Source organism: Melanotaenia boesemani, chromosome 15 (assembly GCF_017639745.1).
Source record: "Melanotaenia boesemani isolate fMelBoe1 chromosome 15, fMelBoe1.pri, whole genome shotgun sequence".
Taxonomy (NCBI): Eukaryota; Metazoa; Chordata; class Actinopteri; order Atheriniformes; family Melanotaeniidae; genus Melanotaenia; species Melanotaenia boesemani.
In genome coordinates, this window is record NC_055696.1 from 23,730,626 (window position 1) to 23,754,875 (window position 24,250).

At 37.9% G+C, this 24,250-nt stretch overlaps 2 protein-coding genes across 3 annotated transcripts in view; both read left to right on the forward strand.

The window, feature by feature from the left end:
- LOC121654640 (junctional adhesion molecule 3B-like) overlaps positions 1 to 3,379 on the forward strand; it is a 99,979-nt gene extending 96,600 nt beyond the window's left edge. The window contains exon 10 of the mRNA XM_042008858.1: positions 248 to 3,379. Coding sequence (XP_041864792.1) covers positions 248 to 283 — 36 coding nt within the window. The 3' untranslated portion in view covers positions 284 to 3,379. The remainder of the gene's footprint in view (positions 1 to 247) is intronic.
- A 4,694-nt stretch (positions 3,380 to 8,073) lies between these two features.
- vps26bl (vacuolar protein sorting 26 homolog B, like) lies at positions 8,074 to 24,113 on the forward strand. 2 transcript variants are annotated; one of them, XR_006012917.1, is made up of 8 exons: positions 8,074 to 8,460; positions 10,499 to 10,655; positions 14,337 to 14,501; positions 14,634 to 14,809; positions 14,918 to 15,060; positions 16,794 to 16,985; positions 23,673 to 23,875; positions 23,990 to 24,113. XR_006012917.1 is itself a non-coding variant. In XM_042008232.1 (6 exons), the coding sequence occupies exons 1-6, from the start codon at positions 8,238 to 8,240 to the stop codon at positions 16,929 to 16,931; spliced, it is 1,002 nt and encodes a 333-aa protein (XP_041864166.1). In that variant the 5' UTR covers positions 8,074 to 8,237; the 3' UTR covers positions 16,932 to 17,898. The 2 variants fall into 2 exon arrangements, 1 of the variants encoding a protein (XP_041864166.1); XM_042008232.1 differs by lacking the exons at positions 23,673 to 23,875; positions 23,990 to 24,113 and having other exon boundaries at positions 16,794 to 17,898.
- Positions 24,114 to 24,250: the final 137 nt, after the last annotated feature.

Consider the following 24,250-nt stretch of genomic DNA (forward strand, 5'->3'; position numbering starts at 1 on the left):
GGGTCCAGATCTGAATCCCATGTCTGTGGATAGATCTGAATTTTGCATTTAGACACAAAAGAATATTGTCAAATCTGAGAAACCAGGAGTAACTAACTAAGAAAAAGTGGTCCAAAATTCATTAGAACTCATTAGAATTGTATTGTTACTGTACAGAGATTCAGAGGTGACTGAATTAGCTCTGAAGCAGCCCTGCAGCAGGAGAAGTTGTTCATCTTTGTTCCCGTTCGGTTTGTTCTCCCTGCAGGGGGACTTCCGACACAAGTCGTCGTTTGTGATCTGAAGGTGACGAGGACATCGAGGGCCGTTGTGCTGAGTGGAAGACGTGACACGTGGGCATGCCCTCCACGCCGGCGGACCACGGAGCTGCCACTGTTCACGCTCTGAGCTCGCAGCATGACTGGAATCCAACTACTCACATTTGCCAAAGGTGACAGGAACTCGCAGGACAACATGTAAAAATAATACATGCTTAGGGACTGAGAATAATTTAACTTTTATCATCTTCAGCTGAGTTTATTTGCAAAGTTATGGTTCTTACTTTAAAGTTATTGCATGGTTCTAAACACTAACTGAGGTGGAGGAAGAGGAGGCTCCTTCCTCTGCAGGCAGTCTATCATGGCAACTTTCTACTGTAAACATTTTGCTTCAAACTTCTCGTCCTTTGTATAACATTTCTTTTCTACTGTTAAAATTTGTCAGACTATTTTTGATGGAAGATATTTTAAAATGCCTATAGATAAAGGTTTACTTTTTTAAATATTTGTAAAATACTAACATTTGTTTCATTTTGTTCTTTTTTTTCTTTTCTTGGGTTGTGGATAAAAACATGTAACACTTTAACCACTTTGCATCAAGCTGTAAGCATTTACACGTTTTCAAAAGAAAGAAAGACAAAAAAAACTTGTAGTTGCATATCAAGATGTGCATCCTGATCGGTGGTCTTACATATTGAATATCTCTGCTGGGGCCCCCCCACGCTCTGTTGTGAGAGACTTCCACGTTCACGTTTGTAGATAGTCTTAGTATGATGCTTTGAAGAGTGCCAGTCAAATGCTGTGAAACACTGTACACAATCAGTGCTGCGTTTTTCTTTATTTTAAGTGTCCTTCTATGCTTGCTGTTAATCTTGTAAATATTGCTGTCATACATACGGTCTATGTTCAGTATTACAATAACAACAAGAGTGATAATAATAAAGTGTGTGTAAGTTAACCTTCCAGACTCAAGGGAAACATTTTTAACTGATAAAAAGCTAAATTTATTACTGAAAAGATCTTTTAGAAAATAAATTATCTCTGTTATTAGGACTTATTCTAACTTCTTACTCATGACAGACTACTGAAGGTATGAAATGCCCAAAAGATAATCTTCTAAGTTTGGTTGCACTAACGAACCTCCAGTTTAACAAATCCAGGAGGACGATGAGAAGCTAATCTGGTTACTAAATCCAAATTTGACAATTAAACTTTAATCATTGCAGAGATCTTTGCTCACCTGAATTGTCTGGGCTGATTAAGTATTAAAAGAAAAGGTGGAAACATTTATCTTCTTCTCAAAAAAACACTGTTTGCCAGCTTGATAAAAAGTTCAACTCCAGTAGAAGTCGGAGTCTTTATTTGTTCCCCACAGTGTTCCAGACTAAATAAGATGGGGTGCACCTTTTCTCTTGGGGAGCAACCTGTAGTGGTCATCAAACCTTTTCAATGTTGTCTAGATGACCTTTACTCATCTTTGATCGCCTGAAGGAAAAAGTGCTTCCTATTCAGGCAAGATGAAGATATAAGCTCAGCAGTGGGAAGTCTGATCAGTCCGTCTGACTTTATTCAAGGAGCCTCATTAAGTTAAATAGAGGAGACATTTTAGATGTTTTTTTTCAATCTCAGCTCAGTTTAAGATTGTTTTAATTCTTTGGTTAAACTTTAATCATGATTTTAAAAAATTAATCATTTTCATGCAACCAAGCCTCCATTTATTTTTATCTTTTTTTAATGGATCCTCATTGTTGGTCCTCTCAGCAAAGCTGAAGACAAACAGACCTGATCCTGGTTCAGTTACAGTGAAATACATCTGGAAGGAGTCTGGAGGGTTGACAGCTGTACTGATTGTAAATAAGTATTTCTGTTTTCTTGTTTTTGTTTTGGTTTTTTTCTCTCACACAAGATTATGTAAGTTGGTGACAAATGAAAAAAATTGAGGCGATATGAAACTCTTTCCATTTTTAAGACTGAAAAAGTTAACATTTCATCAGATCATCAGAGGGAGTTAAATCATTCTTTAGAGAAAACATCTCTCTCTCCAAACAGATCTTTAAAAATAAAAACAGCCTGAGTCTTGTCAGTTTTCATATAATTTTCTATTGTTTAATAATCAGCAGGTGGTGAAATGTTAACTGAATATCAGTCGTGGGAGAGACGATCTGCCCACCGTTTGCACATCAGCATCCTCACACTTAAGTGAGCACATCACATTGAGGAACCATCATGTCAAAAAGCAGTTTGCCCAATAAGGGATGCAACAGGATCGTAACGCGAGATCTAAGCTGTACAGCATACATTTACCCTCCTCATGTGTACAAACTTCATTCCTCTTAAGTGCCTTCAGAGTTGTCCATTTCCCCCACAGCTCCTCACCTTCAGAGGCTTTTCCTTTCCCGGTTCTTTAACCATAAGCATGGCGTTTGAGAGGAATGATGCTACAGCAAATTCCGACTTCCCTTCGTTACATATCTGCTCATTTTTGTAAATAGTTTTTTTTTTGTTGTTGTTGTTGTTTTTCATAGATTTGAAGGTGTAGACATGTTGAAGTAGAAATTGAAAATATTAGTGCCTATATATATATATAGTGGGACATATTTTGGTAAAGACACATAGCACTATCAGGCCGAACAGACAAAAACTAAATAAAAAGGAAAAAAAGATGAGAAAAAGAAAAAAAAGAAGTAATTGATATTCAGAGTAGAGACGTTTTAACGACCTGGTTTACAGCAGGTGCATTTGTGCTGTTAATGTCCAAACAAAGAGCTGAATCTGTGTTTGCTGAGGTGTCAGACAGGTGGAGTACAGGTGGACCTGCTCATATGAACCAAAGTTCATGCAAAGTGTCGACTCCCTACACGACATTTGACCCACCTGAACAAGTGTGTGCAGACTGGTTGGATGTTTGGAGACAAAACTGGTGAGGACTGCATTTCCACATTAGCTCTATCTGTCCAGGATAGTTTCCAGTTTGTGTTACTGACTAACAACTGGTCCGTCATGACTCTGGACTAAATGTGCATACAGGAGAATGTCAATACGGGGCCTGCTGGGGTTGCTTTCGTTCATTTTAGAGACACTATTTGTGATTAATAAAATAAAACTCACTTCTTATATTATCAGATTTTTTTGCTTGCTGTTTTCTTCTCTGTGTGATGTGGAAGTGAAAATTCAGAAACTGTCGATGCTTTGTCTGGCGATCCTTTCATGATTCCTCTGCTTCCAACTCCAGCTGTTCACATAGAAAATCCTTCTGAGTATGAATGTCCATCAAATATCCCACAGACTGCATCTTTGTTGATCTAAAGCCATAATCTATTCGTGGGAGTTAAAGCATTTCGGTTTTCCATGCAGCAAACTGTTCTTGCTCCTTTCTGGTGACTGTGCCAACTGGCAGCAAGTTCCTGTATGAAGAGCACAAGAATCAATGAGCTCTGAGAGGATCATATATTGCAGAAGGCAGCAGAGCTACCAGACACTTCATTTACAGAGAAATCAATTTTAGCAGGGATCACCCAACTTGTGATTTAAAAAGAGCCTCATCTTTAGGGATTTTCTAAAAAAAAAATAAGAAAAGAGGGAGACTTTTTCTATTAATAATGTTAAACGACATTCATTCAAGATGGGATTTCCATTTTCTTAAATACATATTTGCATTCATATATTTTAATTTAATAAATGAATACATTTATAAATCAATTAAAATATTTATAAACAAATTTATAGAAATTTATTTAGATAAAAAAAATAGTAATTTTGATGTTTTGTTCCATCAATAAATTATTAATAAATTTAGGAATATTTTTTATTGAATTGATGAATGAATTTTGAAGATGTGAGGATATTACATGAAACCGTACAAATTAAAATCAAAATTTGAATTAGAACTAAAGATTTTTATATAATATACATAAAACAAAAATGAAGAATTTCACCCCTTTCACTTCAATATTTATTGCTTTGAGCCCTTTTACTAAGTAATCTAGTAATACTTCATATAATTAACTGTCCATGAATAAAATCCACAGACACAGTTTGGGTTTGTGTCACTTTCCAGATCAGGCCATCCAGCTGAAGTGTGAGACGCCACAGTGGGGGGGGGGGGGGCAGATGGGAGAAAATCAAAATGACAGAGAGATGCTGCCTATTTAGAAAATATCACAGCGCTGTGTGATGAAGTGACACGTTGACAAGATACATGTCTACGCTGGAGCTGGGCTCCAGTTGCAGTGTAAATAATTGGTTTCAGGGCTGACTTTTTCCATCCTCGCAGTCATTTTTCCAAACATAAGGAGTTGTAGAATTTCAACATGATTCCCCCTATGGGAGGTGTTTTATTCTTTTTCTTTATAACAATGTTAGACTTGTCGTGTTTATTAGAGAACATGTTTACATGTCAGGCGCAGCAGAGCCGTTAAACTATTGTTATAATCTTTTGGTAAAAATTACCAGAACTAATTAGGTCGTTAGGAAGATCTGTTCCCAGGAAAGCCACATAATAAGATAAAAACAACTCTACAGCTTGTTTCCATGTTCACATGAAAGTTTAACTATTTGTATACTCGCTGTAGACATTAATGTGTGTGAAGTGTTGCTGAATACTCATTGATCTGATGTTTGCTTCCCTCTAAACTTTGTGTGATGTATATAGCAGTCACACAATGCTGGTCGTCTGTAGGAACACTTTCAAAGTTTCAAAGGATTATCCATCCTTTTAAAGGACAGAGCTTACACTGTGGGCGAGGATTTGTATGACAGAGAATTTTTTTTAAAACACTAGAGAGGCACAAAACATCCGAAGCTTAAATGCACAAACCTCCTTAACTGTGGATGAATAGAGGAGGGCACTCAGGCTAATCCAGGGCTTGGTGTGGGTTCACTCTGCCCTCTAAAGGCATAGCAGAGCCTCACAGAACTGGGTCAAAAATTCTTTTTTTCTTTTTTCTTAATAACTCTTCATCTGTTACAGAAACCATAAAGAGCTCAACTTTTTTTAAACCAGATCTTGTGACTTGAAAATACGCAGTAAGTGCCATTTACAACTATTTACAGTTGCAAAAAAAATCTAGAAATGTCATTTGAAGCTTCCTTACACTGATGTGCTGAAGTTGCTTTGTGGATTTAAACTCATCAGACACAGAAGGACCTAAAGACCTAAAGATTTAAATCTGCATTTCTATGATTAATCTTCGGGAATAGTTCTGCAGGCTTCCTGAAGGGCTTTTCGAAGCTCTTCTTTAGATTTTTTATGACGTTTGTTCTGTTTTCTGTCCAGATGATCCCGCACTGATTCAATAATGCTAATGCCCAGGCTCTGAGGAGGATCCATCTCTCCATCACACCTGTTGCTACAGATTTTCAGTCTGGTTCTTATGTCATGTGGCGTACCTCCGCCTTTTCTCCCTGATCCTTCCTCAAGACTGGCATCTTGACAGTCACTCTCTCATGGAGATCATTTCTGATGAGGCTTCATCAAAAGTAGAGGGATCATCTGAAGTCCAGCTGCATTATTTTCCTGTTTCTCCAGGACATCGCTTTCAGAACCTGTTCATCCGCTCTAGATAGTAGTAATTTTATCAACACTGATGTTGCTGTATATTTTCATCCAGGTCATGGTTAATCATAAGAGCTTGAAGAAAGTCAACTGGACTTTTATTTCTTTGTTCCTGAAGCCATTTTACTCCTCGTGTGAAAGGTTTCTTCAGTTCTAACCAGCTTAATACAGCTTTGATTCTTCTTCTCAGGAGGTTTCACAAGAATTCACACATTGGTATTTGTGACCAAAACAGATGCTTTTCAGATATGAGGTCTTCAAGAACCAGTTTTCTCAAATGTGTTCAGGACACACTGCACACCATGCTGTGATATGCCAAGTTTTCAGATAATAGCTCTTTAGGAATCGTCTCATTGGTGTAAAAAGACAATTTTATGTTATGACTTTGACATTTCTTTGTAGATGCACCGAAGACAATAAAACCTTTTTTACAGTTCTATTAAGCTTTATTTGTATAGCGCCATTTCACAATAAAATCATATCAGGGCACTTTACAGAATAAATTAATTCAAGACTATTCATTGTGATCCAATTAAAACAAATCTACATTAGTCCAGTTCATAATAATCAGAATCAGAATGCTTTATCATTCCCAGAGGAAAATGTGTGCACACAGTCGCTCCATACCAAATATGAAAGGATAAGATAAAGATAGCAATCACAATAAGAAAATTCACAAATTAGTTACAATATCTATATAAACAGATACAGGATCAATCCTGCCAGTGAGTAATATGTACAGTATTTTCAGTATGATAGACAGTAAAATGTAAATGTAGTGAAAATGTATAACAGTGGATGTGGTTGCTGTATGGATAAGTTGTACAGTTTGATGGCTACAGGTAGGAGTGATTTCCTGTGTGGTTCAGTGGAGCATTTAGGCGGTATCAGTCTCACTGAACATACTCTTGTGACTGATCAGCAGGTTGTGAAGCGGGTGGGAGGTATTGTTCAGTATTGTCTTTATTATGGAAAACATTCTCCTCTCCAACACCACCGTCACAGTCCAGCTCCATCCCCACAACGTTACTGGCTTTGCAGATCACTTTGTGCATAGAGAATAGCATTGGCCACAACAGACTCATAAAACATCCTAAGCAGTGTTTGGCAGATGTTAAACGACCTTAGCCGCCTCAAAAAATAGTGACGGCTCTGGCCCTTCTTGCACAGTGCAGTAGTGTTCTTAACCCAGTCCAGTTTATTGTCAGTATGCACTTCAAGGTATTTGTAATCCTTCACCACTTCCACGTTGACGCCCTGAATAGAAACAAGTGTTACTAGTGTTTTGGATCTCCTAAAATCCACCATCAGTTCCTTAGCTGTCACATTAGACTGCAGATGATTCTGCTCAAACCATGTGCCTGCGTTCATATACTGGTAAGTCAATTTGTAAAATTGACTCTTGACTTTGACTCAATCCCCCATCTTGAGCATGCATGAGGCGCTGGATGACGTCCATTTAACACCAAGGGTAGCCTCTACCAGAACGCAGCTCAGGGTTGGGAGAGAAAACCTGCTTCTTTAGGTGCTAAAGAGTGGATTTATAATTGTTACTTTGTTCGGTCATCAGTTATGTGTCAAAACAATTTGGCTCATCCCCAAAAAATTTTTAATTTTTTTGTTTGCTTATAATTATTAAATTATTCATTTGCCAATGTTAAGTGGTTTCACAACACTGCAAACACATTTGTCTGAAAATGGTAAGACTGGACTTCAAAGAAAACTTTGAACAACCTTAAGAAAGCAGGAAAAGTGTTTCTCAAAATTAATTTATAAGGTGGGGGGAAAAGAGAAGTCTGACTCCTTGGAAACACTATGTAAGAAGTACAATTATGGTACTGCATTTTTATGAGTTACGGTTTTACAAGTTACAAACAAAAAATCATGATAACATTGAATTGTCGAAGCTTTGGGGGCCCTTAAAAAAACAAAACAACAACAACAACAAGAAGAAAACAATAACCTGTACAGGAAAAACCTGCAGGACTATACACCGGGAATAAAAGTAAAATGCCTGAAAGACTGTACACTGGGTAACAGATAGTCTGGTTTAACGCCTGTTTAAATTGCACCGAAAAAAGACGCAGACAAACTGAAACTAATTTGTAATAGTTTGTAATTGGAAAAACAAACTTTATTCTGTCAAGGTTTAAGAACTGTGATGATAGTTTTGTATTAAACAAACAGGAAATAAAACGAAGAAAAAAAATATGTAGTACAGATTTCCGTCTTTCCGTCACATGACTTTCAACGCATGCGCGGTTGAGCGGTTGTAACTCGAAAAATTCTATAATCTGGGAAGCGGCTCGCGCTTGAGACCTCGTTGCAAAGGAAAGAGAAACTCTGGTGTGCTGCTCTGTGCGGGGAGACAAACGCATTCTTCTGCGGAACCCAGTTTTATATTCTGACCTGACTGACGAGCAGTTATGAGCTTCTTTGGTTTTGGTCAAAGTGCGGACGTCGATATAGTTCTGAATGACGCCGAAACGAGAAAGAAAGCTGAGCATAAAAGCGAAGACGGCAAGAAGGACAAGTATTTTCTTTTCTACGACGGAGAAACCGTGTCCGGAAAAGTCAACGTTACGCTCAAATACCCAGGAAAGAGGCTTGAGCACAACGGTATCAAAATTGAGTTCATCGGGCAGATAGGTAAGAAGCTGGTAGGCCTGTATTTCACACCGTGCCCGCCGAGAGAAGTGGTTAAAGTACCACAGGAGGCGTTTAGTTGTCAGCAACAATCTTCGGCTAAACCTAAAACGTGTGGTTTGTTAAACAAGTCTCCTCAAAGTAATAAATAAACCGTCCAGACTTCCCACCGACCCACAACAAGCTACTGTGGCGCTTCAAAAAGTGTCACTTTGAAGTGTCAGGTCTCGTGACAGATGTGGGCATAAGATGTCATCAGCTGATTCACCAGCCATTGGCTTTCTGGCTCTGTGACCTTTGACCCCTTTCATTTTTAAACGTGAAATTACCGACATCATAATACGTTTTTCGGGTGTTTTTGGTGGAATAATTTTCAAGTCATAGCTGTAAGAATCAAAGACAGAGTTTCATAAAGTCAAGGCTCAGTTTCTGAATCAAAACAATGATGGCAACCAGGAAGATAAAGATAATAATAATAATAATAATAAAACAAATAGGTGGAACATGATACAAACATGAATGGAATACAGTATATAAGGCAAAAACAGAGTTTACAACTCTAACAAACTTAAATCAATATTTGGCTGAACACCTTTATTATTCAGTGACAGTTTCTAGTTGTTTTTGTTTTTTTTTTTTTTTTTTGTTTGTTTTTTTTAAGTAATAGTTCTCCAGGCTTCTTGAATGACTTTCCTAAGCTTTTCTTTGGATATTAGCTGCCTTTTGTTCTGCTTTCTGTCCAGATGATCCCACACTGCTTCAGTAATCTTGAGGTCCGGGTTCTGGGGTGGATTCCTCACTCCATCAGACCTGTTGCTGCTGATTTTCAATCCAGTTCTTGTCTAATGGGGCTCAACTCTGCCTTTTCTCTCTGATTTCCTTCCTTAAGAATGGCTTCTTGACAGCCATCCTTCCATGGAGACAGTTTCTAATCCAGATCCTCTATTAAGATCCACTAAATGGCTGATTTGTAAGAGTCTTGCTAGGCTTATAAATAAGTAGCAGAGTAAAAATGAAGGATGAAAGAAACTTTGTTCATAAAATAAATAATTGTGCACTAAAACTCCATAATGGTGACCACATCGAGTTCCGATCGCTTTACTGTATTTAAAAATAAATGAGTAAATAACATGTTTATGAAAATTTAATATTTTTATCCAGATCTCTTTAAAATTAATATTTAATTTAATTTTAAAAAATATTTGGTGAACAAATGAATAATAAATAGTTAAAGGTTCATTTAAACATTCATATTTAAATATTTGCATTAATTTATTTAAACAATATATTCATGACAAATTAATATATTTATATATTAATAAATATTTAGTATAAATCTATTGAAAAAATTATATATATATTTGTAATTTATAAATAGTATATTTATCTTAATGTAATGTTACATTTACTTTAACTTTTTTTAAAAAAATTAAATAATACAGTATAATATATATATACAAATTAAGTTTGATTTAAACATTTACATTAAGTGATTTATATAAATATATTTCTGAACATTTGCAACATTTTGAATTTAGGAAAAAATATGGCTCAAAAGCTGCACTGTGTAAATAAAACTCTGGCCTCTTTCATTGTGAAAATAAACTCTTGTTCAGACCAGCTTCAGCTTGTTCACGTTTTTTCTCAGTTGTTTTTTTTATTTTTTAATCCACTGTAGGCTACTTTTTCTTACTTTGTCCTTTTGTAAAACGCTTGAATCAGAAATGTAAGGTTTGTTTTCTTTAGTGCTGCACCCCTCTCTTTCCTCTGGTTTGCTTCTTTTTGTCTCCAAAGAAAGAAACGTTATTTTAGATTCAGGATAGGAGGGCAAAAGAAACCGAAAGGTGCCTGCCTTTAAAAAAAAAAAAGAAAAAAAGAGAGATGGTGTAAAATTGATTTGTTTAAGTCAAGGTTTGTATACACCAATAAATCACAACAAAACTTAGGAATAAGTAATGTACTCTGGTGTGTGGTAAAAAAAGTGATTTGACATGAATAATAATAAATAACCGAGGTGTTGACCATGTATGCTTGTGTACAGAGCTGTACTACGACAGAGGAAACCACCATGAGTTTGTGTCCCTGGTGAAAGACTTGGCCCGACCAGGGGAGCTTACGCAGTCGCAGACGTTTGACTTTGAGTTCACGCACGTGGAGAAACCATATGAGTCTTACACGGGTCAGAACGTCAAATTACGGTAAGCACTGCTTTCTGTTAGTGGTTTTTCAACTCTGGACGTTTCATGTCACTGGAGAGGAATTAGTAGCATGTTGTCGTCATCGCGCTGAAACCACAGTTGCATAATAATCCTTATGAGAACACGTTTTCTTTTTTTATGTTTTTTTTATCTTGCGCTGATAAGCAGTACCAGTCTAAACTTGGACATTCATTTTCTTTTGAGGGTAAAAAGCAGGCAATATAAAAGAAACTCAAACCTAAATGCAGCAACTTTTTTTCTGGACCACTCCAGGAGAAGAGCCACTGCACAAGAGAAATTCATTAGCTACCAAACAAGATTTTAAAGTGTCAGAGGAGACTGTGTCGGGTCTGAATCAGGTGGAGCTGCTGCAATGAAACTACCATTTACAGCACAGGAAACACAAGAAATAAACCAGCTAGTGGACATATGCACTGTGGACTGATGAGTATAAATTTAACCCTGTAAGGCCCGACCCCGGAAAAAATAGTAAGAAAAGTCCATTTGCTTTTTAATATGAGGTCTTTATTTGGACCTTTAACAAAATATAACAAAAAACAAAAAATTTGGAGGGGGATTTCTACCATTTATTACCATTATTAGTTTAAAAATATTATATTGTGGTTTTCTGCTTCTGGGTATCTATTAGGGGACAGAAGACAGGTATCAGCTTGTGTTCAACAGGATTTTGAGCAAAGTTTATACCATAAATTGAAGAAAAATGTCTCAGAAACTGTGTGTAACACATATGTCACGTCGGGCTCTCATGGGTTAAGATATTTGGTTTAAGCAAACTGTCAGTACATCTCTTTGCCTCCTCGTTCTGTCCTCTTTCCTGCAACCCAGAAATCTTTCAAGGCCAAATATTTTAAAGACTACCCCAAGCCCACAAATACACCTGCAGGAGAGAGAAGCTGCAGGAGGAGCTCTAAGTGAGGATGCCGTGGTGTATTCTTTGCAGCCGTGTTTTTTTGGCACCTGCAACTGAAGGGGGCGTGGTACTTTAATCCATCCGTCTTCTGCTGTTTATCTGAGGTTGGGTCATGGGAGCAGCAACTTTAGCAGGGAAGCCCAGACTTCCTTTTCCAACTCTCAGCTTCTGGAGGGAATCTTGAGTCACTTCCAGGCCAGTCAAGATAATTCCTGGAAGAACATTCCCTGGAGTCTTCCCCTGGTGGGACATGCCTGAAACACCCCAGCAGGAAGGCGTCCAGGAAGCACCCTCACCTTCTTACCCTTCTTCCAAGTTAGAGCCCAGAAACCATGCAGAGGAAACTCATTTCAGCCACTTGTATCTGCTTTCTTCTTATTTATTTGACTCCCCACATATCGTGACCAGAGGTGAGGGAAGGGACGTAGATGGGACACTAAGCTGAGAGCTTTGCCTTTTGGCTCAGCTCCTTCTTAACCACAACAGACTGATTACATTTATATTCAGAGTAAATATATAATTCAGTCAGTCTTTATGTTTAAAGAACTTTTCATGCCAAAAACAAAACACAAGGTGCTTTACACAACTAATAACATAAAAATAACAAAACATGTTTACCTATCCAAATCCCACAGACCACACACCCATGAATTACACACACACATAAAATGATGTTCTCTTTAAGCGTTGTCTTAACCCTCACTGGGGAAAAACTAAAACACTGGACGTTTCAATAAAAGATGATCAAATGAAATGGGACACTAGAAAAATGGAATGGAAAAAAGCAGAAAAAATAAAAGACATGAGTTAAATATTAAAACAAGTTCATTAATAGTTCAGAGGATGTAAATGTGTTTAATAAGTAATTAATGAATAAATAGGTCAAACGCAAACAGAAAATAATGAAACCAGATTTAACATAAGAGACTAGGAGAGAATTTATTTTTATTTATTGTATTTCATCTTTTTATTTGTCCTTGCTGTTATCTAATAGCAGAAAAAAGTGCTCGTGGCACTTTTTATTTTTGTCACACCATCAGTTCCCTGTCTTTTCAGGTTCAGTTTGTTTTTGTTTGGTTAGGGAATTCCTGATGCTACCACAAAGCTAATCTACCCACAGGTGTCAATAAAGAAACCTTGAGCCTTGAGACATAAATCTGAAGTAAAATACCGATTTATGAATATCAAAAGATGTTAAATCAAAGTCTTTACTGAAAACACATAAACTGTCTTATAGAAGTATCAACACCCAGCAGGGCTGTTTCATCGAGAGGACCGTAAGAACTAAAACGTGCTTCAACGTATGACTTCGTCTTCGCTTTAGGAATAAATAAGACAAGGGCTGAGCGATATGGCCTAAAACTGATATCCCAATTATTTTTTTGGCTTTATCCTGATACACAATATATATCCCGATGTTTTAAAATCTCCTCTAAAACACTGTAAATATTAAATTAAAGATTATTATGCATAAAAAGACAGCAGTAGGATTTAAGTAAACTCAGTGAAATTTATCTTTGTGATTTTTCACTTTCAAGCTTTTTATTTTGAACCAGAAACCTGCACTCATACACTGAAATAAACCCAGCGTTTCCCCGACCATTATATAAAATATAATCTAATCTAAATGATCTAAGGTCCCCTTTTCCTCTAGAACAGGTTTATATTTTTTCATTTTATTATAAAAACTAAACCGCCTGGTTTAATTGATTTTATTCTCATGTTGACATGTAATACGTCACGTCATGTCTGTACATGCAACAACTTATAAAACAGACAAAAATATCTGGTTTAAGATCAGCTCTTATTTTATAATAAGAGCAGCTGGAGGCATTTCCTGCTCCAGTGTACAACTTAATGTCCACTGGGAAACACGAACACCTGAACGATCAGTCTCCTCGTCATTGTCGTCATTTCTGAGGTGAATTACTGCTTAAATAGACGTCTCACATTTAGCTGCGATCTTTTAATGCTAGTAAACCAGCTAAACAGCTACCTGCATGCTCTCCATGTCTCCATGTTTCTTCCGTCTCTCCTGAAGCAACAACACGCGTGTGCAGAGTTTTCTGGATGGAGGGGGAGTGAGCTGTCTGTCTGCTGTGAGCGAGAGAAGCTAAACTACGAAGAAAACACACGTAGACGCTTAAAACGCTGCTGTTTCTGTTTGTACTCGATGTTCACGATATTGACATTTTTTATATCCCACATAAAACTTTCCGGGATACATCGAGTATATCCGATATATCGCCCAGCCTTAAATAAGACCAACTCCTGATGAGGGTCATAAACCTTTTAAGAGCTTTAAAAACTTATAAAAGTATTTTAAAATCAATTAGGAAGCGCACAGGAAGCCAGTGCAGAGATTTTGAAACTGGAATCAGAAAAATATTATTAGTATTCATGTTAATATTGGCTCTATTTCTGGTCTTAGCAGAGGAGCTGCTGAAATGGACTTCTAGAGCATTAAAGTAGTTATTCTACAGGTGATAAAACAATGGTTTGATGCTGCAGATGTTTGTTTAAAATGAAGCTATCAAACAAGGATGTTGGGAAGAGAAGCCAAGTGGAGGAGTAGCTTGTTCGAACTGGGAAATGTTAAAGAACACGTGTCTTTGAATACCTCAGAGAAGGAAAAGCAATCATTTCTGAATGAGTGGTTTCCACTGTGAAGCATGAAAGAAGATCTGTGATGCTTTGGGTTTTTCTGAGCTTGGTTTTGTGAGGTAAATCTTTTACATTTTTCTTCTCAGGTACTTCCTGAGAGCGACAGTCGGCAGGAGACTGAACGACATCAGCAAAGAGCTCGATATTGTGGTTCACACACTGAGTACATACCCCGAGCTCAACTCCTCCATCAAGATGGAAGTGGGGATTGAGGACTGTCTACACATAGAGTTTGAGTACAATAAGTCCAAGTAGGAGTTTCTTTTATCCTCCTTGTAGAATAACTGCATCAACCAGCTCTTTCTGTAGGAGTAGAACTGTGCATGTTTACTTGAAGCTGAACATTGTTGGACTTGCTGATGGATCGTGTCGTCTGCTTTCAGGTATCACCTAAAAGATGTGATTGTTGGGAAGATTTACTTCCTGCTGGTGAGAATAAAGATCAAACATATGGAGATAGACATCATCAAGCGAGAGACAACAGGCACGGGACCAAACGTCTACCATGAGAACGACACCATTGCAAAATACGAAATAATGGACGGGGCTCCAGTCAGAGGTGGTTTTCTGTTATCATCTGTTACTGTTTATCACATATTATCATCTGTTAATATCTTGTGAGTTTATCATTGAGGCCTGAATTTGTCTTTGATTTCTTGTGCCACAGGAGAGTCCATCCCCATCAGGCTGTTTCTGGCAGGCTATGAGTCGACGCCCACGATGAGGGACATCAACAAGAAGTTCTCTGTGCGGTACTACCTAAACCTGGTCCTCATCGATGAGGAGGAAAGACGCTACTTCAAACAGCAGGTAAGTGGAGCGCTTAAAACACTAATAAATACTTTCACCGTCCACTGTATTCGGTACACCTTACTAGTACCAGGTTCCTTTCAGAACTGCCTTCATTCTTTGTGGCACAGATTCAGCAAGGTGTTGAACATTCCTCAGAGATGTTGACGTTTTTTTTACTTCTATTTTTATCTTTTGATTTGGCATATCGTGCTTTATCCTGTTTAGAAACACAGGGCTCCAGCTTGGCTTTCTGCAGTGTTTGCTCTAAGTTTTTAATGTAGGTGAACCAGCAAAAAACTTAGGTGCACCCCCAATTTTTCGCAGCATCGTTCTCAGCACCACGTTTTCATACATTTTAAGTTATTTTTGATCATCAACCAGAAAAATTTGTTTTTTTTTAATTAATGTGAATAGGGCTGCAGATGTCAAATTATTTATTATTTGATTAATCTGCCACTCGATCAATCTATCTGATAAGCTTTTTACATTTTCTTTAAAGATCTTCTGAGTGAAATGCAACAGAGCAGTAATTGTACAAAAGCCAGTAATGGACACGGCTAACTGGAAACAACATTTTTTTTTTGCTGCACTTGGTGTTGAATTTTCCTCTTTAAGGAGTTTTCTATTAATTTATCTTGTTTCTGCCGACAGCTCTCTAGTTCAGGGATGTCAGACTCCTGTCCTCAAGGGCCGCTGTGGTGCAGGTTATTCTTGTTTCCCTGTTTCACCACACTTGATTCAAATAAAATGGATCCAACAGCTTCTTGTCAACTTATTCACAATGAGCCATTCATTTCAGTCAGGTGTGTTGGAGCAGGAAAACAACTAAAACCTGCAGGACAGCGGTGCTCGAGGAACGCTGTTGATCCCTGTTCCCTGTCAGCCTGGTTTAACAGCTTGTTAAAGTCTGCAAGAACTTTTCTTTAGCTGCACATGCAAGTTTCGTTTTTTTTTTTATTATTATTTTATTTTATTTATTTAACCTTTATTTAACCAGGAAAAAAGATTGAGATTAAAAACATCTTTTACAAGGAAGTCCTGGTCCAAGACAGGCAGCAGCAAATAGAAAATCAGTTATGTAAGGTACCAAGTAAAATACACAAGACAATTAAAAAGAGATAAGATTTTTTTCCAAGGGAATTATAAAAAACATGGAATTGGTCTTGACAAATCTCAGTTTGGATTTAAAAGCGCTCCATGCAATTATTCCAGTCGGTTTCCAGTCTTTCTGCAACATGTTCCAAGCAGAAGGTGCATATTTAAACTTGCAGGTATTTGTTTTAGAAACGCAAATTACAAGAGCTAACTTCTATTCTCCCTTTGTTTGATTAAAAAAAACATTAATTTTAATTTACATAAGTCATAGTCTAATTTCCTTTATTGGTTGCAATTTGTAGGGATTTATACATGAAATTCATTGACTAAAACCAGATCTATGAGGCTTTTATTAGTTTGATTCTACCAACTAATCTGAAGTCAGTCTAAGAAATAATATAAGTTGTTGGGAAATGCATCAACTTAGTATTTCATGAGTAAACAGAACTCTTTTCTTAGAATGCATTTCCATCTTTTTATACACAAACTAATTATTAATGCTCTAGAGTCAAGGCTGTGTACAAGCATTTGATGAATTTAAAAGATGATCATCCGATTATCAGTTTGGTTTTGCTGTAGGGTGCATAAGACAGCTTATGGCTGGAGCATCACCCTGTTCCATCATGTCTTCCATTATTCTTGTCCTTTTGTTGTAGGAAATCACTCTATGGAGGAAAGGTGACATAGTGAGGAAGAGTATGTCTCATCAAGCTGCCATCGCCTCCCAGCGCTTCGAAGCTCCTTTCAATCCGGACAAGCCCCAGAGCCAGAGCGCTACAGAGGGCAACAGCTAAAGCCCCGCCTGCACCTTCCAGCTGCGAAGCCCAGAGTGACGGCGGTGCAGAAATGTCAGTCTAAATGTTGGATGTAAAAATTATTTGTGCTTCAGTGTTTGTCAGAACGGGTGAGTGAATGAGAAGCTTTGAAATATGACCGTATGTGCATCAAGGGAACAAAGTGAGTGTTTTAACACCTTGAAGTACCAACTGGATGGAGTTTACCACACTAAGACTGAGTAGACGATGCCAGCAAACTTTGCCACAAAAAACTGCACAAAACTCATTTTTACTTGCTCATCTTCATCCAGCCTGTTAGATGCATCCATAGCAAATATCATTTACTATTTCTGTATGTGTGTGTGAATGTATAATGTAATGCACAGCCACCTCGACTGTATTTTTAACATGAATTTTCCTTTAAACTTTTTACACGGCTGGAAGATTGCACTGTGCAGAGATTATAAACATACATTAGGGTAATTTCATGCAGAGGTGTGTGTGTGAGCTGAAAGTTGCTTTTTATTTAAGAACTGCCTTTTGATTTTAATAATTAGGGGACCCTTAAGTGGCCTAAACAGGACAAGATTTTAAAAAAAATCTCTAAATGGAAGATTATATATGTTTGTATAAGATGATGTTCAAGATATTTTCATACATTCCAAGGCTCCCATCAAAAATTAAAGTGATTATAGAGGATTTTTTGGAACAAAAATACATATATTTTCTTTTAAAAACCAGCTTTTTACATGTTTAATGCATCAGTTGGTTGTGGATACCACTGCTGCCAGAACGAGTGTGGCAGCACTACTGAGTGCATTGTTACAGTTGCCAATGTCTTGTAGATTGAAGCTTTGCTTTTTTATTTGCACTACAACAACTTTCTGCTTCTTTTCCTGCTCTCAGAGCTTTTTATATGGATACGGTGATGGCATGCCATGGCAGGGCTATTGAGCAGAGTGATTAAATTACTGGCTTTTATCAATACATTTGGCCACTTGGTCTCACTTCCGCCATTACTTCTACACACAACATGCAATATTGTGGAAAATTGCAGCTGCAATATGACCTGCAACATATAAATAAATACCTCAATATATATTGACCATCTCAGGTGTATGAACGAAAGATGAATATGTCATTTTTATAAAACGTGCACAAAAGCAAAGCTTCCTTTAAGAGAAATGTAGCCCTAGTTAAATCACCTTTGCTTGTCCTATTTCAAGTCAAAATATCTTGTATATTAGATATATTTACTGTTTTGCGTGTGTTATTGCTATAATATAGTTTTATATATATGTGGCGGCCCAATTTAAAAGCATTTCGTACCTCTTAAAAATGAGAATACATAACATCTAAAGTAGATGATAAAAAGAAGTTGGGGGTAGGTTGTGAAACGGTGCCAACTAAATACTTTTGGTGCTTCAACCTCATAATACCAACAAGTTAAAAGAAATTTTAAAGAAAGTCAAAGGAAAGCCCCATCACCCTCTTAAAATACTGGCCCATGTAATTTTTTTCATATTTTTTTAAAAACACAAAAATACTGATATAGTGTCAATATGTTGATCTTTTTTTGTGTTTTTAGAAAACCTTACTTGGGGCATTATTTTAAAAGGGTGAGAAAATACAAAGATAATTTAATGAAAGTAAATGAAGTGGTTCTTTCCACCACCACCCCTTCAGCCTCCCAATGTGGGATACTGTTGCTTTAAATGTATCCTCGCCTGACTTTTTAAAACTGTTCCCACATCAATGAAATGAGAAGATGGTAGTTTCTAGGCTGCTAGTTAGTTAGCTTTGTGCCAATTAAAGTTTAGTGCCAAAGTCTTTGCACACAAAACTAGTAAGCAGTCGCCATAATGTTAGCTGTACTTTTCTTCCCATTTGGGCTGAGCTGATTTATCTACGGCAGTCTTTTCATGGCATAAAGCGAGGCTGGTGTAAACAGTTCTGGATCATGTTATTTTGAATGTACTTATAGCAGCTCTGTTACATCAAGCACTCAAATAAAAGAAATAAGCTGAATCTTTTCTCTTTAGTTGCTTCACGTGGAGTAAATTTTGTTCTAAAAAGAAGAAAGATCTTTTGGGCACCTAAACGGAGCTCACCAGTGAGAGGCCTCTTACTTTTTCCTTTAACACGTGTTTGCTTGACAGGTTTTGTGCAGCTTTTCAAAAACTGGATCACTTTGCATCATGTTAAGATTTTGGTATGTTTAGATTGGACCACCTTCCCGGGCAGTAAGGTAAGATTTTTAGTTTCCAGATGACCACAGTCACCAGAATACTGTTCAGACAACAGCATAAGGTGCGTTTCCCTTACCCCTAGAACTGCACAAAAGCTCAATATCGCAATAAAAAAATGGTAATGAAAACACCTACATTTCGAAAAAACTCAAATGTCGCTAAAAAGGTTTTACGCTCTCATGAGGTGGTTTTTCAGACGTGTCGATATAGAAGTATCTCACAAAAGTAATGGAAACACTTCTCGCATTTACGCTTCACCGGACGTGACGTAGCGGGTCATGTGACCAGTTTGTTTTAAATAGATGGCGTCGTCTGAGGAGACGGAAATCTTTTTACAAATAATTAAAGGAAAAAATCGTCTTCCTTAAAAGCAAACAACGGCGAAATGCAAGTGTTTTACAAAGATTTGAAATCTATCCTTCTCAAAGTGGAGTCGCGTGGGACGAGATTTTACAAGGATAACGGCCAAATCGCAATTGCACTTTATCGAAATGGTAGAAATATCGCTTTTATTTTGTGAAATACTGTAATGGAAACGCAGCTATAGATAGTGTAGAGTCCATCAGCTGAGGTTGATTATGTTAACTGAACCAGTGGCAGTTTCTTTCTCTTCATCGTCATTGTTTTGGATGGCGGTAGACATCACTGCACCGTGCACTAAAAGTAAATGCACATCATGGAACTGTGTGAAAATTAAGGTTTTAGTGAGGGAATATTGTCTATATAACCTACCCCCAATTAGCATTTTGCTGAACATAGCTTAACTAAGAGCTATTGTTACTAAATAAACATGGACCAGCTTGTTGTGTAAAGATATGCAGTACCAGTCAAAAGTTTGGACACTTCCCCATTCAATCCAAACATTTGACTGTTTGGCAGAATAAAGTTATGACAAACTGATGTCCTGCATGAACATGATTTCAGAGGTTTAGCCAAACAGGCAGCAACCCGTTAAGTCTTTTTTCCACCAGTGGGACCGGGTCAGTATGTGAAGATTTGTTTCAGTAAACCCTGATCTCTGTTGCGTTCCCACATCCAACTGTACCTTTACCCTGACTGCATAACCGACAGATAGCAATGCTACGTAATAGCATCATGTGGGACCAAAAGGGTGGCGTGTGGTGGCCCCTAGAATCTGACTGGGCTCTCCAGGTGCCACCTCAACTATAGACAATCAAATTGTAGCAAATATTTAGTATAAACTGACATTTACTAAGGTAAACCTCAGATGCCCAAGTGCAAGTGAATGCACCATGTGATGTAGTTCTATGTCAACACTATCCTGCTATTCATCATAAAGCAGCATTTATACACCATCATCTCACCGACTGCCTACATGAGTGGTAATGTGCATTGTCTAAACTGTTTATGGTTTATGAGGACATAAAAGTTTTAAACCCATAAATGTGACGACTGCAAAGTTAAATGGCCGGAAGAAACCATGATAAAACTTGTGATTTGGCTCAAAGCAGGTTTTTTCTTACCAATGAAGTTTAAGTTTGTGAAACAATGATTAAAGGCATGCAATTTCAGGATCACGCTAAGTAAATAATTGCTCATTGGCTTTTTGTTTTAATTGCTAGACCTCTCTCTGTGTATAAACACAAACAAATGGCTCAGTAGACTAATCAGCAAATGTAGAAATATTTAATATTCATATTTTTCCCACTTCTGACTTGCAACTCTGACCCTAATAATTTTTATACAGTCTCTAAAATGTTTTGCTCTGCCTTTTTTTTAAATCAGAAAGTAGAAATTAAACTTGGAAAGACTAATAAAATGTACAATATAATGCACAATGTAAATCTAACCCTTCTTTGGTTTATGCCCATGGTATATTTTGTCTGTATGTCAATTTTAATCAATTATATTAGTTTTAATTAAAAGGGAGAAATTCATAAACATGTTTTGTGTTGATTTTTTTTTTTTTTTTTTTTTTTGTGAGAGATGTATAATGGTGGATGCACATACACCGGTCATGGTTTTCCCTGTTTTAAATATTTTAATTACTGACCATTTAATTGTTTAAATGCTGTTAGAGTGGCATGGAAAAGTTTGAACTTTTCCTGTAGGAAATTAAGTAGAAGATTAACTGATCTCCAGAAGACATGCAGGGAAATATAAAGCACTGTTGTAATCTTTTTCAGTTAGACAAGTGTATTTATTTGGTGAATTATTTTACAGTTAGGGGGAAAAAGAAGAGTAGCAGTATATACAAATCCAGGCAGCAACCTCTCAGAGCTTAATCAGCTTGTTGGAGCTCTAGCTTAACAGTCTTTAGGAAAAGCCAGAGGCTACTCTAAGTAGCTGCCAAGTACTTAGAAAATCAAAATAAGGGATGCTAATAAAGCAGGGGAATGCCATGAGAGAGTAAAGCACTCTCAGGTAGTAGATCCCTCAGTTCCTAATGTCATTAAGAAATTAGCAGGAATGGTGGAGATCGGGTTTCTGTTTAGAAGAAAACTCTACCACACTGGACCCCGCGAGGTCTTTTCTTTGTGAGGGGCAGGGCACACTGGAATGGGTTTGCCTTGAGATAGGGGCCCGTGCCCAGGAAACATCACAGTTTCAGCAGCTCTTGAAAAACGGGGGAGAAGGTGTAAACCTTGCACCAGGCCGTACCCATATTCATAGGTTTCCAAGGTGAACAGCCTTTGGCAATTTACAAGGCCTTTGTGTCGAATGGAGAAGGTGTCAGCTAATTCATGAAAGACAAGGATGTCTTTGTCCCCAGTCTATCCACAACAGTGGAGAACACACCACAACACACTTCACTGCAGTGTGAGTTTGGGAATGTTGTGGCAGGAATTAAGTCTCTCAGCGGGATCAAGATGCCATTCTCCAAACTTTCTTTGGAGCTGATAAAAGATGGGGAGACACAAAAGTATTGTGACCTCTTGAAGGGTCACTTTGATTTGACAAAAGTGTCTGTAAAAGGAATTTGTGTCCAAAAATTGGTGGAAGGAGCAACCCTCTTTAAATGATGAAGATGATGATGACGTTTAAATGATTCAGAGGGAGTCCTTGAGAAAGAACGCCAATCCCTACCCCCAAAATTTGACCACTAAAACGAATTTCACTCAAATTAACATCTTTAAATACCATTTACCAGACCCCCTCGCTTCACGCTCCCAACCAACACACCAACCCCCCACCACCACTATAGACACACTCACTTTTAAAACAATCAAATTTCTGTTTATTAGAATACTTTAATTTTCATATGCTGCAGCATATCCTGACCACCCTCGGCACAGCAAAGCATCCGGGTGAGAACATGGTATCTGCTGCAGGTGTCCTAAGCACAGAAGCCCTGGGTACTTGCAGTACTCCTGCACCCTCAGACTCCACAGATATATGCCCTACAGATTCCCTTATTCAGCCCTGTACTATAACCCTAACCCCTCCCTATCCTCAACCTTCTAACAATAAGCAAACCTTATCTTTGCACACCTAAGACTAAACTCAGACCACTAAAAAGAATTTAAAATAAATTAACTTTACATCCCATTTAACAGACCCAATCACTCCACACATGACCCAACAGACACAACTACTCTACACTATACATAACAATAACAATCAAATTTCAGTTTATTAGAATGCTTTCTTTTTCACAATAATAAGAAAAGTAGGGATTTTTGTTTATGCTCAATTTTGGAAAAAAAAAAAACAAAAAAAACAAACAAACAAAAAACAAAACATTGATACCTGCATTGTTTGGAACAGACCTTGTACACACACTTTTTCTCTCTTTGGAGGAAAGGGGGGGGGGGGGGGGGGACTGTGGTGGTAAAAAAAAAAAAAAAAAAAAAAGGGACTCCTCTAGAAGGTTTGCATTTAAACAGCATAAATAGAATTATTGTCCCCTCGCCCTCCGTGGGCGGTCTCTCATCCATCCAAGCTCGGGTCCTCTACCAGAGCCCTGGGAGCTTGAGGGTTCTGCGCAGCATCTTGGCTGTTCCTAGGACTGCACTCTTCTGGACTGAGATGTCTGAGGTTTGTCCAGGGATCTGCTGTAGCCACTCTTCCAGTTTGGGGGTTACTGCCCCAAGTGCTCCGATGACCACAGGCACCACTGTTGCCTTCACTTTTCAGGCCTTCTCAAGTTCTTCTTTCAGGCCTTGGTATTTCTCCAGTTTCTCATGTTCCTTTGTCCTGATGTTGCAATCACTTGGTATTGCGATGTCAACCACAGTGGCTTTCCTCTGCTGTTTGTCCATCACCACAATGTCCAGCTGGTTTTCCGTTACCATTTTGTCGGTCTGGATCTGGAAGTCCCACAGGAGCTTAGCTCGGTTATTCTCTACCACCTTCGGAGGTGTTTCCCACCTTGACCTTGGGGCTTCCAGTCTGTACTCCGCACAGTATATGGTATGGTATATCTGGGCCTCTATTGCTCTGGTGCTCAAGGCCTGCTCCTGTGCAGCTATGATCAGTATATATATATATATATATATATACACATACATACATACATACATATATTTATTTGTGTTTTTCCTTTCAGCACAGTTCATTGCACGCAAACCCTCTGCAGGAAAAGCCAGAGAAGGCTGGATGTAAAATTGCCCCAAAATTTAGAACATCCTGCAGTTGTGGAAGCCAGCCTCTCTGAGGGAGATACAGGAGGACAAGCGTGTCCTGGACAGCATGTCTACACATATGTGGAGGGACCTGGCCTTTAAGTCTTTGGTTCAAAAAAGGGGAAAGGTAAGAACACAGAGGGTGCTGAGCACAGAAATTTGCCACATGAAAAACAGTCTGGTGTTGTTACAGTGGTTGCATTTTTAACTGACCCCAGATTTTATTTTCCTCTGATTACAGGAGTGATGGCCACATGCAACTTTGCCATTCTCTGTGATTATCATGGCGAAGTTGTCACAACTTCACAAGGGAGGCAGAGGATGGAAGACATGCACTTCAAAAGCCACTGTGAGGCATATTTTCTGGTTGTTGTGTGAATATATATATATTTTTTTTCTTTTTTTTTTTGTTTGTCAGGGAAAATGAAAAAGTGAACTTAAACCATCCCTTCCAGTAATTTATTGCACAAACTTAAATTTTTTTTAATTTTTTCAGCAACCC